Source organism: Astatotilapia calliptera, chromosome 9 (assembly GCF_964374335.1).
Source record: "Astatotilapia calliptera chromosome 9, fAstCal68.1, whole genome shotgun sequence".
Classification (NCBI taxonomy): Eukaryota; Metazoa; Chordata; class Actinopteri; order Cichliformes; family Cichlidae; genus Astatotilapia; species Astatotilapia calliptera.
In genome coordinates this window covers 19521514-19540801 of record NC_137430.1, presented here as the reverse complement: position 1 = coordinate 19540801, position 19288 = coordinate 19521514, and the positions used below count along the sequence as shown (strand labels likewise).

Genomic DNA, 19288 nt, shown 5'->3' with positions numbered 1-19288 from the left:
AACCACTTTAAACCACTTTATAAAATTACAAGAAAGTCTGACCCATTGGAAACAAATGATAAAGAAATGAGCCTTGAGACTATCGTGCAGTTAGGTCAATTGGGTCATTTTAATTCATTGCTAGGTGTTTGCTAGGTAACATGAAAACATCATTATATCTGATATACTACTGACAATGTATGAGTTCACACACACACACACACACACACACACACACACACACACACACACACACACACACACACACACACACACACACACACACACACAGATTTTGTGTATTACAGTAACATTTACAGCATAGTAGATATACTGTAACGACACACCACTACAACCTCAGCACCTAAGGCCCCCAGAAACTCAAAGATCATTTGTTCATTCCTCACAAGTCATATGGTAATTAAAATGAGTCATTTTACTAATATCATAAAGGTATACAATTTAACAGGCAATTCTCTTAGTTTAAACTTCAAACGTATTACCAACCTGTTGTAATGCCCATTCTTTCTAGCTTACAGGCACCCCAGAAAATATTTAGTGAATTAGTACAACACCTGAGCTTGTAAAGCTCAACCAGGGTCACATCCAGACCCTTGATGATAACTTTAGCCAACAAATGCATTGGTTGAAAAGGTTAATTAGAGATGATAGTTTATAATACTGCACATATGTTGACTACCAAGTCACTGCTCTACATTTACCCACAAGTCCTGGCAGTACATACAAATAAAAAGTATACAAGATGCCTTTTTTTTTTAAAATAGGAAACAAATAAAAACATTGTCAACAATATTTTATATACTCCTGGTACTTTAATTAAAAACATTTTTTGTATTTTGTTATTCGAAATAACATCTGGAAAGCATAAATGTACTTGGTGTAGCAAAAATGAAAACCGTCAGAGGCAGTCCATCCATCCAACGTTTGTTAACGTGAAATACTGATTTCTGTTTATCAATTATCTAGCAATAGCATGCATATAACCAGGGGTTAAAGTGGACTGGCACTTCCATTGATGAGTGATTAAATCCAGTAGGCAGATTAATGCATATTACTATTAAACGAGTTGATTTTTCATGTGCCTGGTGTTACATCCAGTGACAGCATGGAGACGTTTGCTCAGTGATGAGAAAATAATGTTGTCGCTGCTTTCACCATTTTCTGGTGGTACTTTAGCGGACAGCTAGTGGTACTGAAGAGAAGCGTGCATAAACGGAATAACGTTTTTTTTTAAGTGGCAGAAAATGTCAAATGCAACTTTTCAAACAGCACAACAAATACCAGCAAACACACAAATTGTTTGTGTGCTACTTGTTACAAAATGAGCTAAATTACAGCTGCTATATTTCACAGGGAGAAGAAAAATGTTAATGTGCGGCATTGATAGATGGAGAAAGATGTAAGAAAGACAGGAAAACAGAGGAAGATGAGAGATTATTTTCAAAGGTAAGGACTTCCCTGCAAGTTATGAACTGGAAATTTAAGGATATTTGCAAGTAATATCCTTAATCATTTTAGAGTTTTTAACTCAGATATTGGATCTACGTGATGTATTGCTGGATTACATTTTTGTGAAATATCTTGGGAAACCAACTGAATCAGTGTTATTCAAAGGTGGGTTAGTTTGGAGTACTGCATCAAAGTTTACAGCAATGCACTATGTTAGACTGGCTGCATCTAGGGTATTGTTACTAGGGTACATCAAGGTAGCGGACATTAACACTGTGTAATTATGTCTTCCAACAAACTGCCACATTGAAATGAACTTCTAATTAATTGCCTTGAGACAACTGCTGTTGTGATTTGGTATTATATATATATATATAACTGGATTGAACTGAATTAATCAAGCCATTAAAAGTGCATAAGGTACCAGTTTGATGCCACCATGTTGCCCCGCTATCTTGAGTTCTGCCTAACCTAGTTATGTATGCAGCTAAAGACCGGCTCAATATGTAGCATCTCAAAGGCGGAGGAAAAGAGAACTTGTGTTTTTATACATCTTAAATAGGGTCCTCCACAGTACAACGACGTTAGATCCACTTCAAAAACAGTTTCACTAATGTTAACTAACAGCAGCTAACATAGGCTAACAGCAGCTAACATAGGCTAACAGCAGCTAACAGCAGCACTTACTGACAGTAAAAGTTCAGCTCAACAACTCACTTCAGTTTTGCTGTTATTGAACAGAAGAGAGCTTCACTGACTCATATATGACTTCTTTCACAAAGTTTTCAGCCTCTTGCAGAGTAAACAGACGTTGACTGACAGCTTTGAACTTAGTTCATGTGAACTTAGCTGTGAACTTAGCTAGGATTATGCACTTGAACTGGGAGGCTTACAAAACAAAACTCACTCGACTGCAATCTGCAATCTACTTATATCTAGTATTGAGATTTTACACATTGCAGCTTTAAGGTGTTTATGCCATTGTTTATGTTTTATACTAGCTTTATATGGTCTATGAGTTAGAATACAGCTCATAAAACAACAACGTATAAGGAGTGAAAAGAAAAGATTTCTGCTCAAACTGATGACTTTATTTAGTTTAGTTACATGTAAATTTCCACCTAATTTTGTTACACAACTACAGTGTAAAATGTTGATTTGTACACGTTCAGTTTATACCAAGCACATTTTCCTTACAGATTAGGTATTCAAATAAATAAACCTTTGCTTTTATACATTTCTGTTTCATTTTACTCTGAATTATTGCTTTTTGTATATTGAGAGTGAAAATTTCATTTATTTTTTTCAGAGTGTATCTTTTTGAATTTAGTTAAATCCACAAAGAGCAGTAAATAGTAAAATAGTAGTGAATAGTGAGGAGCAGCACAGGTCAGCTGATCACAGCCTTACCCGGCCTTGACGTAATTCTTTTCTCCGGTCTGTCAAATCCTACTTTAACCCCTAAAACACACAAAACAAAACATCCGTTTCTCTTTCGAAAACAAAGACATCAATGCAGCACAGACGCTGAAGTGATTCACTATAGTCTGTCCATTCAAGCAGACCATCTGTGACAATATCTATCTTCTTTCTCTTTTCCTCAACTGAAAGAAGAAAGAGAGTAAGAAATGAGATTTCTTTGTTTAGTCACAGATGTGAAGCTTCGGCTGTAAAGGCATTGAGAGTAAATCTGAAGGACACGAGTTTAAAAAGAAAGTAAAGCTAACAAAAAAAAAAAATCCAAGACAGGCAATATGTAATTGCAAAAAGATAAATGACCGTTCAGCTTTTTTTCTTATGTAGAGCCATTGACAAGATCAAACATTCTTGGTGAAGTAAAAAGTGTTAATTTACTGTAAGAAGGGAGCTGGGGTGGAAAGAAACTTGGCTCAATTGCAAAAGTGTGATTTATATATAACCTTTTTGGACTTTGTAGATGATATTAAAAAAGTTTTATTGCTTATTTTTCTTGTCTTAGTTCATTGAAACAGCAGCAGCCCCTTCCTCTCCTTTGTGTTAGGATGCCTGGGTTTTTGAGTTTATTATATTATTTATCATTTCTAGTCTTTGGGTTTTTGTTAGAGTCATGTCTTATGGTTTGTCTCTGTGAAATCCTTAGTTGCTGTCTCCCCTGTCCGCTATATCCCCGTGTCCAGTCAGTGTCTGTGTCTGCCCTGGTCACACGTCTCTGTTCCCTCTGCCTGCATGTGAGTGTGTGTCTTTTGTTCAGTCTGTGTTATGTGTTTCCTGTTTTACTTTGAAGGTCTCTGTCTTATCTCAGTGTGTTCAGATTACGCTTCTTTGTCTCGTTAGTCCTGATTTGCCCCAGCTGTGTTTCCCTCCTGTTGTCCATTCCCTGATTGCTCCCTCTGTGTATTTAAGCCCTGTGTTTCAGTTTGTCATTGTTGCGATCTGCCTTTATCTTGCTGTGTGTTTAGTCTGTGTAGGTGTATTTTGTATTCTTAGTTTTTGTTACCCTTTTGAGTTCAGCATTAAAGCTGTTTTGAGTTACTTTCTGTCTCCGGAGTCTGCACACAGCTGTCACATAACACTTTGTGTCTGTACGTCGTCCAGAATAAAGGTTAAGCAGGGGTTTGAGCAGTTTTCTTCCAGACTGTGATCGAGTCTGTCCAGACTTTACATCTAGTCCTCGGCTTTGTCCATTCATTACATCTACAGTAACCTCAGTGAAGTTTTAACGTTAACATCAAGCGCTTTTTCAAATTCTATATGCACCATACATACACATTGCAGGTTCAACACAGAACACTAGTATTATGTGGAGACACTTCAATCAGAACAATGTCCTTCCACACAGCACGATGACGTAGTTGTTTAACAGTGCAGTTCACTGTGCAGCAAGCTCAGCATAGCTATAGGCTTTCTGTGCATTAGGTTGACAACACATCAGCTTAAAACCTCAATCAGACATGACGGGTATTATGACAGTGCTTATCAGCTCTCTCTGCTTCAGGCTGTGTGCACGCTCACATAAAAGGTGTCATTTGGCTCTCCTTCTGCACAAAATGGACCAATTGAAGGCTGCCTATTTTTGTCAAAGACACTATCAGAAAAACCGGTGATAGGGACAGATAAAGAATGGGATGTGAAAATATAATCGCAAAAGGCAACACAGATCCTGCAAATGAGTCAAGAGAGGTAATATATTTAGAGATGTAATATATTTATTTTAACCCTCGTGTGCTTGACATTTATTTCTTAACCGTCACTCTTTGACAGCTGCTGCCTTATAGTTCTGACAACATATTTATATTTATACATGAGTGCATATCCTCGTGAGAGAGAGAGATGTTGAAAGCAATGTAATTTGTGGTCACATCCAAGTTAAATTTAATTATTCTTTAATTTAGTTTTCTCATCTTTACTCTTTTACCTGCAGTTCCAGCAGCATAAAATAGACTTGGTGGTAAATTACAATCAAATGTAAAAGAATTTATGCATTTATACATCTGCATAACCAACTGAATGCAGGTAAATTCTGTACAGTAAAACTTCACTCCACGACTTCCTTTGAGGTATTAAGCACAACTTAATAAGTTGCAAAATCGATTCCTTCAGAAAACCCTCACAGCACGTGATCAGGAATCAGGGAAAATGTGGTAGAAAAAGACAAATTTGAACAGAGTCTGAAATGAGATTTGCAGATTAGATTTTTTTTAAGCTTTTCTCAGTGAAAGCCAAAATGAGACCTTTTATTTTTTTAATAACTTTCAGAATGTGATCCGTGATTTTACCACAGCCACACTCGATTACTGCAGTTCTTTATATGCCAGAGCGTGCCAGGCACGTTTATGACGATTGCAGTTAGTCCAAAATGCTGATACTCGTAAATGAAAAGATGAACCTATTAAACTTACCTTGGTATCGTTAAACTGGCTACCTGTACAGCTTAGGATTCATTTTAAAACCCTTGTAATTGCTTGCATCGGCTTGCCCCTGAGATGTTTGATATTTATGGTTTTATTCCGCTTATCAGAGGCTTGAGTCAGCTGAACACTTCCAAGCACCAAACCTCTACAGCTAATCGGTAAGCTTCACTAACAGTAGTCAACTTTTAAAATCTGTGCTAGTGGGCATCAGTTTAGCTCAGTGGGTGAGCAGACGACAGTATGCCGCATGTCTAGAGGCCTGGCTTTGATTCAACCTGCATGTCCTCCCGTTCTCTCTCTCTCTCTCCCCACTATCCTGTCTGTGTTCCCCGCTCCACTATTACATAAATAGGACTGTTTTAACATTAAAGTTGATAATCATGTGCTTTGGTTGATTTTAGGCTGACACGGTTAAATTCTTTTTGCATTTTAATAAAATGGATACATGCAAAACCTTTTGATATTTTATGGATTTGTCGTGTCAAAAATGATGAAATGAAGCTTTTTATGGGCCTCATGAATCAATATCCAATCCAATCTCCCCTGAGATGTTTGCTGCAGGCTTTCTGTTGGGCATCCAGTGACTGTCCTTGATATTTTAAAAGTCCATTTGTATGCAAGGAGAAAATTTTATCTTCAGTGTCTACCCAAAGGCTCAACTGTATGCAAATAACCTTTTAAAAATGAAAATACTCACAGTTATAAAAGAATAAATAAATGTGTTAGCCCGTGACAGCACTGCTGAGCGAAGTCCTGCTATGGCATCTTTAGGCTTTTTGGCCACAAAGCAGTTATTTCCTTCATAAAGAAAATTACATACATTTAAATGACGGTTAGTTTTCTTCTTCTTGAGCTTGTTATTTTACGGAAGAGCACATAGAGAACATCTGTTATTCCTTCTTTTGTGCACTTGCACTGAATGTAATCGATTTACCTTTCTGATGGTCACTGAAGTAGCTGAAATAAGGCGGGCAGGTTATTGTAACCACCTCTCCGACCCGAGCTGAAGGCCAGCAGGCGATGATGTCCCACATGCCTTGGCACCCTGCCAGGTGAACATAATAACATCAACATGGCATCGCTCATATTGTAAGAGACACACGTGCAAGCACCAACACCACGATGACAAAATGAAATCATGTCCAACACTAAAGCCAAATTGAATAAGTAATTAATGGCAAGCAGCAGCTGCGTGTTATCACTCAGTTTCACTTTAGGGACTTAGTTACAGGTTTAGAGTTTTGTAAATGTCATAATATGGGTTAAAGAAAAACTCATTCATGGTGGTTTCATCTTCTATGCCTCCAGTCTTCAAGCAACAGATGAATTTTTATTTTTAAACATATTGATTTGTCACAATCAATATTTAATCAGCTTGACATTTATCTGAGATAATGGACTGCCTGAGAGTCTCAGTGGAAAGTTTATCAGAGACACTAATATGGAGTTAGGCCCCTACCTTAATAATAATTATTCTACAGATGAAACAATTTTGGGGGGAAAGATGGAGATTTTCATCCACAGTTGCTGCAGGTTTGCTGAGATCTGGTGACTGTGGATGCCGTTTGAGTCCAGTGAACTCACTGTCATATATAAGAAATGATACTGAGTTTAAGATGATTCGAGCTTTGTGAGATGGTGATACGTGGTAAAATGGACCCATGCTTTCATGTTGTTTACATCAAATTCTGACTCTACAGGGTGGGCCATTTATATGGATACACCGCAATAAAATGGGAATGGTTGGTGATATTAAAGTCCTGTTTGTGGCACATTAGTATATGTGAGGGGGCAAACTCCTCAAGATGGGTGGTGACCATGGTGGCCATTTAGAAGTCGGCCATCTTGGATACAACTTTTGTTTTTTCAATAGGAAGAGGGCCATGTGACACACCAAACTTATTGGTAATGTCACAAGAAAAACAATGGTGACCCCCTTAGACTTTTATCTTTGGGGTCATCTGAAGGCAATTGTCTATGATGTGAAGATACGAGATGTGCAGCACCTGAAACTACGGATACTGGATGCCTGTGCTGGCATTTCTCCTGCGGTGTTGCTGTCAGTGTGTGAAGAGTGAGAGAAGAGGGTTGCATTGACAATCCAACACAATGGGCAGCACATTGAACACATTTTATAAGTGGTCAGAAACTTGTAAATAACTCATGAAAGAATAAAGTTACGTTGAAACCAAGCACACCATTGTTTTTCTTTGATCTATTATTATTTTGAACATATTTTTAATTGTTTTTATTTTAAGTATTTTAAATTCTTAATTCATTTTTATTATTTTATTTATAATTAGTTATTATTTTTTTATTAATCTAATAAAATCTAATAAAAAATACATATTTCTAAATAATAATTTTGAAAAACAAAAGTGAAAACCTAGCAGTCTGAAAGTGTTATTCAGCTGCACCTTTCAAATACATGACTTACTTGACAACACCCGAGTTAACCCCAGGAAATGATGACGTGAGCAATGCAAAGCAAACAAACAGCTTCATTATGACATATTGTGCAATCACCATATTGTCCTTTAATAAAATGTTTATACTTGATTAATGCTACAAGCTAAAATCTACTTTCGATCAAAATGTTTTAATGTCCAAAATATTATAAGAAAACCAAGGAACTGCTGAAGGATCCCTTGATGTATTATGTTGCACCGCCATAGTCTGTAAGCTTATGGTTCCCCACAAACACTCATGTTAACTCAGTTACTCAGGATGTGACCCCTGACTGCCACTTCAACTATGTTCTGGTTGAGGAAGTAGATAAGAAAGTAGAAAAATAAGGGCCATTACAGCAATAAAGAACGCTGTTTCCACTGTTACCTTAACGCAGCATGCCGTATGTACAGCACGTGTAGTGATTTTTTATTAAAATGAAAGGAAATGGAGATAGTGCCAACAACGTTTAACATCAATATTTCACTGCGTTCCTAAAGTCACAGGAAGGACGGCCAAGCAGATATCTCAGTGGGCCAAAAAGAGAAGCATACATTACATTTTGAATCTAAATTGGTGTCTGAGTTAAAAGGCATTGGTGTAGTTTTAGCTACTTTAACAGGATAAAAGTGTACTACTGTTATGCATGTGGCTTACTGCTGTGCCTCCTTGTTTGTGTCTCCTGCTGTTTGTCTGTCATTGTGTTACATGTTTCTATTTCAGTCTCTTCCTGTTTTATTTTGAAAGTTATTTTCCCTCTCGTGTCTGAATGTGGCTGTTATGTCCTGAAGAAATGTATTTCTGAAATATACATTCACACACTGTCTGACCTCACCTTACTATATATTTACCAACTATGCCTCCCTTTTTCTTTAAGTAGCCTTTTGCACACCCTAAAGAGCTGGAGAGACTACATATGTTTTCCATAATGACCTGAAGTGACGTTCCCAGAGGTGCTATTTTCACAACGCTCTTTCTCCAGCTGGATCTCGTTCACCACGTCGCACATCTGCACTGACAGCACCTACGGATGAAACAGAAAGCACATTTAAGTTTCAGGAGTGAAAAAATGCCTCTATTGTCCTGCAACAGAAAGAACTTCTATTTAGCAAGGCGCACACAAGAACACCAGAAAATATGAGTTTGCAGTTATATTAGTAAACATTTTCTCGTCACCGTCACCAGCTTTTCATGCTATATTTTATTAGACTGAACTAATGACTAATAATACGCTAAGTAGAAAGAAATGTTCTCAAACTGAGCCTTTTTTCCAGGGAAATAGATTTTCTTGTGCAAATAAATTAGGGAGAGGAGAAGGGAGCCACTGAGTAATCTGCTGTGACTGTTCATCTGTGTCAACACACGCTGAAAAATGCAGGATGACGGCTGCTAGTGGAGAGCCGGTGGGTCAATGAAAATGTGTAAGACGAGCAGTGAGGAGCTTGAGAAGGTCACTGGAGATGAGGAGAGAAAAGTCGGCGTGAAGCAGAGCGTATTCATGAACTCCTAGTGAAGAGCTTCAGTGTGCACCTTGCTAACCAAGCGGCAACGCTCAAAGCAGCAAAGGTCACAGTGAGGAGGGCTAAAGCACAAAGATGCATTTACGCTTGTTCGACTCATCCTCTCTATAAGTGGTTCTTCATGAGTCCCGGCCACCTTTGAGCTGTCAAACATCAAATGATCCTCATCAATCATCCAGAAATGTCCTACTTAGTGCAGGGTTGAGTTCCCAAATGATATTACGCTGCTGTAAACAGCAGTCAGCGATGCAATGCGCACCCCGGGCGAGAGAAACACCTCAAACCATCACAAATGAAAAAGGACACGTCTCATGTTAGTAGTTTAATGAGGCATGGGATAGTCAGAGGTTCATCTGTTAAACAAGGGATCCTCTCGCAGCACGAACACTGATATATCAGTGTTACATTATCATACGCTGATATGAGCCCAATATTCGTCTTAACTGCCACAGGTCAAACACCAAATGAGGTGACATTTACACATGCTATTAATGTCCCGCTTTATCAGCTGTCATAAAACAGTGATGAGAGGACCTACAAGCAGAACACAGAGGCAGGTGGGAGACACAAAACAAAAACAGAAGCACAAAAGCACAGTCACACTAGATTAAAAATAGAACACTAACCCGCGTGATTAGTGAAAATTGACGGCTTTCCAGTGACCTAATTGAACTACAAGGAGATGGGGTGATTAACTGGTCGCTCATAGGTTAAGCATGCAATACCCTCAACCTCTAGATGATCACTTTCGATGTCAAGGTGATTGCTCAAGACACCTGGTGGGAAGCAACCTGTCTCCAAACAATCATCGTCTGACTTGGACTGACTGCAATCACTCTTCATTAGTGAAGCTTTGCAAACAATTGCCATCTAATTTATAAACATAGATTTCTATGACATTACAATCAGTCTGAGTGTGTCTGCTGTGATCAGTGCAACTTGTCTGCAACGTGTTTCTTTGCGATAGGAGACTTGACCTAACTGGTTGCCAGTGTTATATTCCTGTTTAAAACTGAGGTTACTCAGTAAGCAGTATCAAAAACAAGCAGTATCACATGCACTCAGGACCATAACATCAACAGGGAGCCCCCCAGTGCTACCCCTGTGTCCTAGTAGACACGCCTACAGTTATTGCATTCACAAAATGTTCAGAAAACCTGACCTCTCACCTTGACCTTGAGGTCGAGGTCACTGAGATTCGAGTTCGGCTGAGATTTTTAGCAGGTATATCTATGAAATCGAGTTGTCCAGCTGCCCGACAGGGTAACAACAATACCCCATCAGCCTTTTTTAGTAGTAAAAATCTATTCAAGTTTAACGTTTAAGCGACACCTACTTTTACTTTTAGTTAAAGTTCAAATAGTAGAATCCAAGTGGGATCCAGCTTTGGGAACAACAAATTAGTGCAGCCTCAATGCTTCTGGCAGCAACAGAGTTAGTTCAAAAACAACTCCCCACTCATTATATTAGACTTAGATTAAAATATTATGAAGAGCAGTAAATTATTCTTGAATGAGATCAGGAAGGCTGGAGTGCTTTACTTCACAACTCTGTTTTTATTCATGCATAAATAACGCTTACAGGAGCACTTACAGGATTTTTTTTTTTAGATTCGGGTGGCACAGGGGGATCCAGCAATGAGTAAGGGGGTGGGGGGTTGTTTCTACCAGATGTTGACCAGCTGACCATTCGCTGAGTTACAATGATGGTAACGAGCACAGACCTCCTGCCTCCATACATTAGGAGAGCAGTAATTAATAGCAGGTGCCCTGATGCACAAGATCTAACAGCGATTTAACCGGATAAGAAATAATCTGTTTTCAACAGTAAATATATTAAATTTTAACAGAGTGGTAGGACTAGCGAGACCTCTTTATCCCCTGTGTAGCTTCCACCCATTGTTGCATTTTGTTCCAGGGGCCTCCCTTCGGCCCCACCTTTGACACTTTGATGAAAACTATATATAACTGATGAGGATGTCTGTGAATCTAGGAACCCACCTTTGTTGTCACAGCTTTGCTAACCTAACATAAAGATAATTAAAAGATGCCCCCAGTGACTGACCTGCAAACAATGATTGATCAAACACAAGAAAAGCTGTCAGAAGAAGCTACTTCTGGTTGCTCCCATATGCTGTGGAATCACCACAGTGGGTTTGATTTTGTTTGACATGGTAGTTTGTACACCAGTTACCCTTTCAGTCATTCCCCAAGATCAAACTGTTTAACGGTCGGCAATCAGAAGAATGACATTTAAAAAATTACTTGGGATTGCTTTTTGTTCTGCCAGGGCTATGGTTCCAGACTGAGTCCTTCCTTCTTGGATATTGATAATTCAAACATTGTAAAGTATAATAAGATGGCTTTCCTTTAAAAAGTTAGCAAAATAAACAATTTTAATGATGAAGTTCAGTGCACGGTACGAACCATGTAAAATCTCGCTGTAATTTGCCTGTCTACACTGCACTGCCTTCCCTGAGTGTTACTCATTGCCTCGCTTGCTCTCTTGAAGGTCATCCTGACACTCTCATAATCCACACAGCTTTGGGATGAGAGTCTTTGCCTGTGACTGATTACAGCAGAAAGTCCAACATATCCTCAGGAAATGGTAGCAGCACTGCTTGAAAAGAAAGAAAACTGCTAACTCTCATGTTGGGCAGACCTTTCAGTAACCCTGTTTTTCATTAGAATGATGTTGATTGTAAGACAATGTAAAAATGAAGCACTTTAGAGATGATCTGGGTCCAGAAACCTCTCTGAGTGGAAAATGCTATCCTCATAGTGAGTTTACATTGCAGACTACAAGTTCCTCCAGTCCGTGACAGAAAGTTTTATTATGTGCACGAGTGATTTAACATCTCCACTGCAATTATAATGTCAAGTACAGTGACGGTTACATTAGTCACTAAAAGCTCCTTTAAAAAAAATCATTACACCATTGAGAATATTTGTTTGCTATCAGTATAGTGTTATTAAATGTGTGCAAAATGGTGTAGTAATGATATCACTGTAATAGGGTTCACCAATGCACTAAATGTACTGATAAAAACATTATATTTACTTTGGCAGATGCAGATTAAAGCTGATTTGCATCTGTAGTCGCCAAATGTTGGACAACCCCACAGCAGTCTGATTACCCAGCGTCAAATATTCACTCACTGGCCACTTTAGTTATACCTTACTTGTATTGTGTTGGGCTACTTCATGGCTGACTGAACTATGTGACAGAAACATCAGAGATTAGGTTCACAGTGACATGATAGTGTCATGCAGTTGCTGCAGATTTGAGCAATTTTAGCACCACGAGCTAACCGTTTGAGCCACTGTTTTGAGTTTGTAGCTGACAGGAGTAGACCTTGGTGTGGTCTTCTGTTCCCAGAGCCCATCTGCTTCAAGGTTTACCATGTTGTGCATTCAGATATGCTCTTCTGCATACCTTAGTTTTAACATGTGATAATTTAAGTTACTGTTGCCTTCCTATCAGCTCAAATTCTCCTCAACTTGGCATTTTCACCCATAGAACTGGGTGTTTGATGTTTGATAGTTGTACAGATCTCTGTAAACCCTAGAGATGGTTGTGTGAGAGAATTCGAGTAGATCAGCAGTTTCTGCAATACTCAGACCGACACCAACAACCATGCCAAAGTGACTTAAATCACCTTTCTTGCACATTCTGATACTCAGCTTGAACCTCAGCAGGTCATTCTGAGCATCCCTACAAGCCTAAATGGTTTGAGTTGCTGCCTTGTGATTGGTTATTTAGTGTGTTAAGCAGCTAACCTACTGCAGAATTTAGCAGCGAAACAAATAGTAAATTGTCTGGTACTTATAGAGTGCCTTTCTACTCTGAGTCTGCAGAAGATGTTTTTACCAAAAGATTCATTCACCCATTCATACAGCACTGTATTCTATGCCTTTAAGCACTTCAGTCACATGGATCTCACACTGTCTAATGGATCCATCAAGAGTCAAGTGAAATTCAGTGTCTTGCCCAAGGGCACTTTGAAATTTTGGAGGACCTGAAGATCAAGCCACCAACCTTCTGTATAGAAAGTGACCAGCTCTACCTCCGGAGTCCCAGCTGTCCTATCAGGTACTTCATCGTGGGGACCAAAAATAGAGAGCAAAAAGCAGTTTTATGTCCTAATGTCTTAGAAAAATCCCTCCGAGTAATTAACTATGTGTGAAAATCTAAATTTCTTTGACTTGTAATCTACTGTCAGGTGTTTTCTGATTACTTGGCGTCTGGTGTCTTTTGTATGGCCACTGTTTCAGGACTTCGGGTCGATGTCTGTCAACTGTGATTGGTCAATAGAAATCAGACTACGAAATAAAATGTAAAAAACAGGACAATAAATTGTGTCCCTTTCATACAGACTCTATTAACATGCAAATATTTGCTTATAGAGATTAATGTACTTATATTTTGTATTTCACGTTTGTTCTGCTGCCCCCTACTGGCAGGGTTTAACCAAAGGACTTAAAGCAAGAGACTCAATAAGTTTAAATAATTAAACTTTATCTGTTTGTGTTTTCAACTCTAGGGATTATGCATGCTGACTCCCCACAGTATAACAGGGCCATCCTGAATCTCATTAACACTCTCATTATCTTTACAATGACAAATCTGCATTTAAATTCTTTTTTTTATGTTTATTTGAATAAATTGCATTTTCTAAAAACAATAATAATAATAATAAAAAGATCTGGGTAACAGCCAACAATTTTAAAAATGTCAATGATAATTAAAGTTGCTTCGTGTCTTGCAGCTTTTGCAAAATGTAACTCATTTTGAATGTGACGTTTCCCAAAAGCCACTAATGCTGCATAAACAGAAGAAAAACTGAAACAAAGTCCCTCATCAGGGAAGAAAACAGACATAGCAGTGGAATGTGAGCATGGCTTTCTACTGTAGGCTGCTGGGATCAAGCTTTCTCTATTGCATGGAGGTAGTTTATTAGTTCACATAATCCTGTATATTGTGAATAGAGCCAGAGCACACAAAGAGGTAGACCAATGATAAAACAGTCATCAGAGTTCACAGCAAGGGATTCATACAGCTGGAGTGATACAGGAGGGGAGGAGATGCGACAGTGATCTATAACTGGGCTCAAAAAGGAGGAGACAAAAACTAAGTGCTTGCCGCTTGAGATACTGGAAACCTACTAATACCAAGCACTTAGACAGCCACCTATGGAGATGACTGTATTGAGGAATGAATCAAAATGTCAGCGCCAAACTACGCAAAATTGTACAGATGATAAGTGGACCTCATCAAAGACTTAGCTACAAGCACATATACACACAGAACACGTATGCACGTTGTCTCAGGGTGGAAAACGTTGAATAAATACCTGCAGGATTTAAAGTTTTGGTTGCGTAGACCTCATCGTGAGCAGTGCAAGGAAGTATTTAGTGATTGTTGTTATTCAAAGTGGCTCCCAGTCTGGCATTGTTTGAGATAACAATCAAATTCTAAAAAGGAGGAAGAGCTGACAGAAGAATGAAAGGTGAAACTCGTGTCTGACATTGTGGACTAATATGTTTTTCCCAATTCTACACTTCACTGAACAAAACAAAAACGAGCAGCATCTACATAATGGTTGCCTGTTGTTAAAAATCTGACAAAAAACGAAGGCTTGAACACCGTGCAAGCCAAACAAACAAAAGCACAGGACACGTCTGACACGACTTGAGCAGTATTTTGAATTGCTCTCAGTTACTGAGAACAATGTGCTTATGCATGGTCTTCAAAGAGCTTGAGTGATTATCATGTTGTTTCTGAATGATCAAACATCAGGCTGTGGATTTATGTGGTTCCAATTATGCAGTGCCGTTTCCAGTTGCCAGTACAAGTGCCAAAATTAGCTGACGGAGTAGCTGCTGCCACATATCTGTAACCAATAACCCAAAGCAGCTCTGCTTTAACACAACTTGTTGCTCTATGATCAGTTCAGAGTGAGCTTTCATCAATTGTGCGGTATTTGTGAAATACAATCTTTGATAAATAAAGCTAAAATTTTGGAATATTTCACATCAGTCTTTCACAGCGCAGTTTTCTCCATGTACATCCTAATGGGCCAAACGTCTGTTTGTCTGTTTGTTTGTTTGTTGGTCCACAAACTCCTCCAACACAATCAGGAGCTGAACAACCAAACTTGACACACAGGTACCTCTCCGGCCACAGAAGGTTCTTATCAATATTACATATATGATGTAATCCTGTTGCCTAGCAACCACCTACCAATGGGCTCAAATGAATAACTTTTAATGTCCGTGCACCTATAACATCCCGAAAAATCATTGTTTTATTTTACATCCAGCACAGCAACATCTAATTTATATGCACAAAACTATGACATGACATATTATGATGCCACTGTGTTGCCATAAGAGGCTACATAATGGACAACACAATAGTAGACTACAGCCAGATTTATATAATAGAGCAGGCTTTGAGTGTTGCAGGGATTAATTTTTATACAATAGGCCTCATATTTATCTTTTACTTATTTATATAAATAAGATTTACAACCCCTGTTTTTTCAATGTGATTAAGTATTACAGTTTGCCAACAGCATGAAGAGACCAAACAATACCGTAATATCTGCACGTGCTAGTATTTAAAAAAGATCATATTACATGCACGTTTAGAAATATAGGCCTGCTTTGAACTGCATTCTTGTGGCCTTCTGCTTCCTTAGACAACTGTTTTTGTTTGCACACCGTTATTTCTGAAGCATTCTTTATGCTTATCCTTTGAAAGTAATCCTATAATGCTACAGATATTTTCATTTCTATTTTTACGCAGTCAAAGTTTGGAAATGCTGACTTACTGTGTGACTGCAGAGAGAGTGGAAACACCTCTAAACTTTAAGAGCCCGTGGTGGAAGAAGTATTCAGTGCCTTCACTTGCTTACTTTAAGAAGCAATATGATACTACTGTTGAAATACTCCACGAGTAAAAGTGTTTTACTATCTTCCATGATGTTTTAGGGGTAATATAACTGATTCATTAATGCGTTTGCTGAATTTTACTGCTGCAGAAATTTAAGGTTGAGCTATTTTGAACTTCATAAACTGTCGGACGGTTTAATCTGCACCATGTGTTTGTAGGATCAGAGCCCTGTGAGAACTATGCATCTCAAAGTCCTGTTTTCTGCATTTTCTAGCTTTATTTTACATTTATAACCTGCTAATATTTAAAAAGAATTGTCAGCCAACAAAGGAACACTATATCCTTCAGCCTGATTTAATTTTAAAATCTCCAAATTTGGCGATTTGCGGTTTGCCTCGACGTGAGAGGAGGAATATGATAGTTTTAATATGCCACTAAAGCTTATGGACAAATACATAATATTAATATTTGTCTCTGAGATGGAGTAGAGATTTAAATTATCATAAAATTCAAAACAGCACCTGAGTAAATGTACTTAGTTACATTCAGCCACTGGTACAGACACATAAGGATATTAAGGCAGAGAATATATTTGCTTTTTTTTTACACACTTGAACCAAAACAGAAAAGTCATTTTCACGCATCGGAACGGAAACTGTTTGAAGAAATAAAATACGTTTGTGCTGCACCTCCCACACCACCCCACAGCGTAAATGGGTTTCTGTGATTATTTGGAAGAAAAGTTCCTTAAGGTTTTTCTCGACTGGTTTCATATTCAGAGAGAGACGAGGAAGAGAAATCATTATTGCCCCCATCCTCACCTCCCACCACCACCTCTCATCCCTGTCCCTGCTCTTCTCCTTCTCCCATCTGCATTCGGTTAAATCAATAACAGCAACATCCAGCCACTAACATACCCTTTTTAACCACTTTCTTCACTTCACTCAGCACCACAACTCCTTATTGGACATATTCATATTGATGAAACATGTCACGGTGTGTTATTATAAAGCAGCCATCTAAGGACTTAGGGGGAAAAAAAGAGACAAATATACGGCATATGAGCCAATAAAGTATGTCAACTAATCACACATCTGGCTAAGCTAAAACGTCAGGCTGAGCCTGATATCAAAGAGTCATGAGAGGTGAGCGGGGAGAAATTCTCACACAGGCAAATACAGTAGATGTTCACAGTGTAGTCTGCCTGATAAGAGCTTCTGTGGAAAGCATTGAGGAAGCCGTGCTTCAGGGACAGATGACTCAGATCAGCACAAAATTATAACTATTAGTAGATATTTGTCTATTTCTTTTCTCTCCCACATGTCTGAAAATTGTAACAAAAAGCCTCTTCAGTTCGCTGAAACTACAGGTTCCTGACAGAGATTAGATGAATAACGAGCAAACCTCTGCCCTCAGTTACTGAAATGCAGTGAGAGCCCTCTTCACATTCCAAATATTCTCAAATATTGACTGTTGTGAACCGGTGCTATTGTGTAGTAAAAAAAATAAAACTGAAGTGAAATTGACATAACATTTCTGAAAAATGAGGCAAAACCTGACGGCGCTTCGGTTTGTTGCTCACAAAAGGACCGAAAGGTACAACCGAGCAGACCAGCAGAGACTCATGCCTCACTCCTGCTTACGTCTACAGTGAGTGTAATTTTAAGGAGATGCGGGAAAGCCTATGCATCCATCACTCACAGTGCAGGCTTAGAAAAACTCCCTGCAGAAACACTGAGTGCCACTAAAAGGTGACTTATTGCCAGGTGGCAATGCTCAAAGGCTTTCTATGTAATTATATAAACCTAGAGAGACTACAACTATTTACTAGAGTAGTAAAAATAGAGCCTAGGTAAATTACTCCACTCATCCACCTGGGAGAATGGATGAAAATAGTGGGGAGCCCTGTATGAGGTGTCCACTTGTATACAATAAATCAAACAGGCGGAGGAACAAAGTAAAAAGCAGCCAGGCTGGTGGATTTCACACACAAAGGTTTCTGATCTGAACCACTATCATGTGCGATCTTTAAGAATTTAGAGGACTTTTTATTTTACTACACTCACGGTTTTTTTTTTTTTTTTTAAAGCCAACTGTTCACGTTGCCAGCTACTGAAATTACCCAACCACACATATATTGCTGGGTGAAAGCAGCCTAGTTTATCTTTCTAAAGCCAGATGTCTTACGAGGAGATGAACAGGAAATATCATAGAGCAGGAAAAGTAAAATAGAAGTAAAAGGGTTTTTGTTTTATTACATTAAACACACTCGAAAATGTTTTTTAAGAGTCCAACAGCGGATTTAATCTAATATGCCTGTAGTAAAAGTATAAATTAATGGTTTCAGTATGAAGAGAGACAGAGACTTACTTTTGGCAGGTATCCGCACAACACCAGAAGGAGCAGCTGTGCAGAATCCATCCTGTCCTTAGATTTTTTTTATTCTCTTTGGGTAAAAAAAAAAACCTCCTTTGGAGACTGGTTTAGGTGTTTGAGGAGAAGTGAGTGCGTATGTTTACGCGTGTTTAGGTGTGTGAGGTAAACCGCCTACGCTCCATCGGATTGCGCTTTTCTGTGTGCGCTCCTCCGGCAGGAGAGCTGCGTCTGCTTCCCTGTACCCGCCCCCTCTCCCATTCACAACTCCACGCCGCCTGTCACGTCCCTGAAGACTGCTGACAAGTCTGTCAGGCTGGTTAATTGTGAACACAATGCATGCTTTTGTAGACAAACACGCCGATTCTCCACAGCGGGGCTAGTGGCAACACACACTGCGGAATAAACCCTGCAAGTGTGGGTTGGTGTTTTCCTGCAGATTTTCTGAAGTATTGTGTTGCATGTGTTAGAACCATAGATGATTGCATTATTCAAAGAGTCAAAACATTGATTATGGAGAGACTGAGAATATTACAATCCGAAATAAACATGACATACAATTTTATATGTTTCTTCCAGAAACATGAAATATTTACCAAGCTGACTCACTAAATATTTGTCGTGCGTATTGTTTTCGTGCTTAGTGTTTTCTTCTTCGAGTGCGTCACTACTTTGCATTTCACTACCATCAAATGTATATCAAGAGGGGGC

At 38.8% G+C, this 19288-nt stretch overlaps 1 protein-coding gene across 1 annotated transcript in view; it reads right to left on the bottom strand.

The window, feature by feature from the left end:
• Nucleotides 1-18812, bottom strand: part of vipr1b (vasoactive intestinal peptide receptor 1b) — a 52521-nt gene extending 33709 nt beyond the window's left edge. The window contains exons 1-3 of the mRNA XM_026179607.2: nt 18575-18812; nt 8721-8811; nt 6274-6384 (exon numbers count right to left, since the gene is read on the bottom strand). Coding sequence (XP_026035392.1) covers nt 6274-6384; nt 8721-8811; nt 18575-18625 — 253 coding nt within the window. The 5' untranslated portion in view covers nt 18626-18812. The remainder of the gene's footprint in view (nt 1-6273; nt 6385-8720; nt 8812-18574) is intronic.
• Nucleotides 18813-19288: the final 476 nt, after the last annotated feature.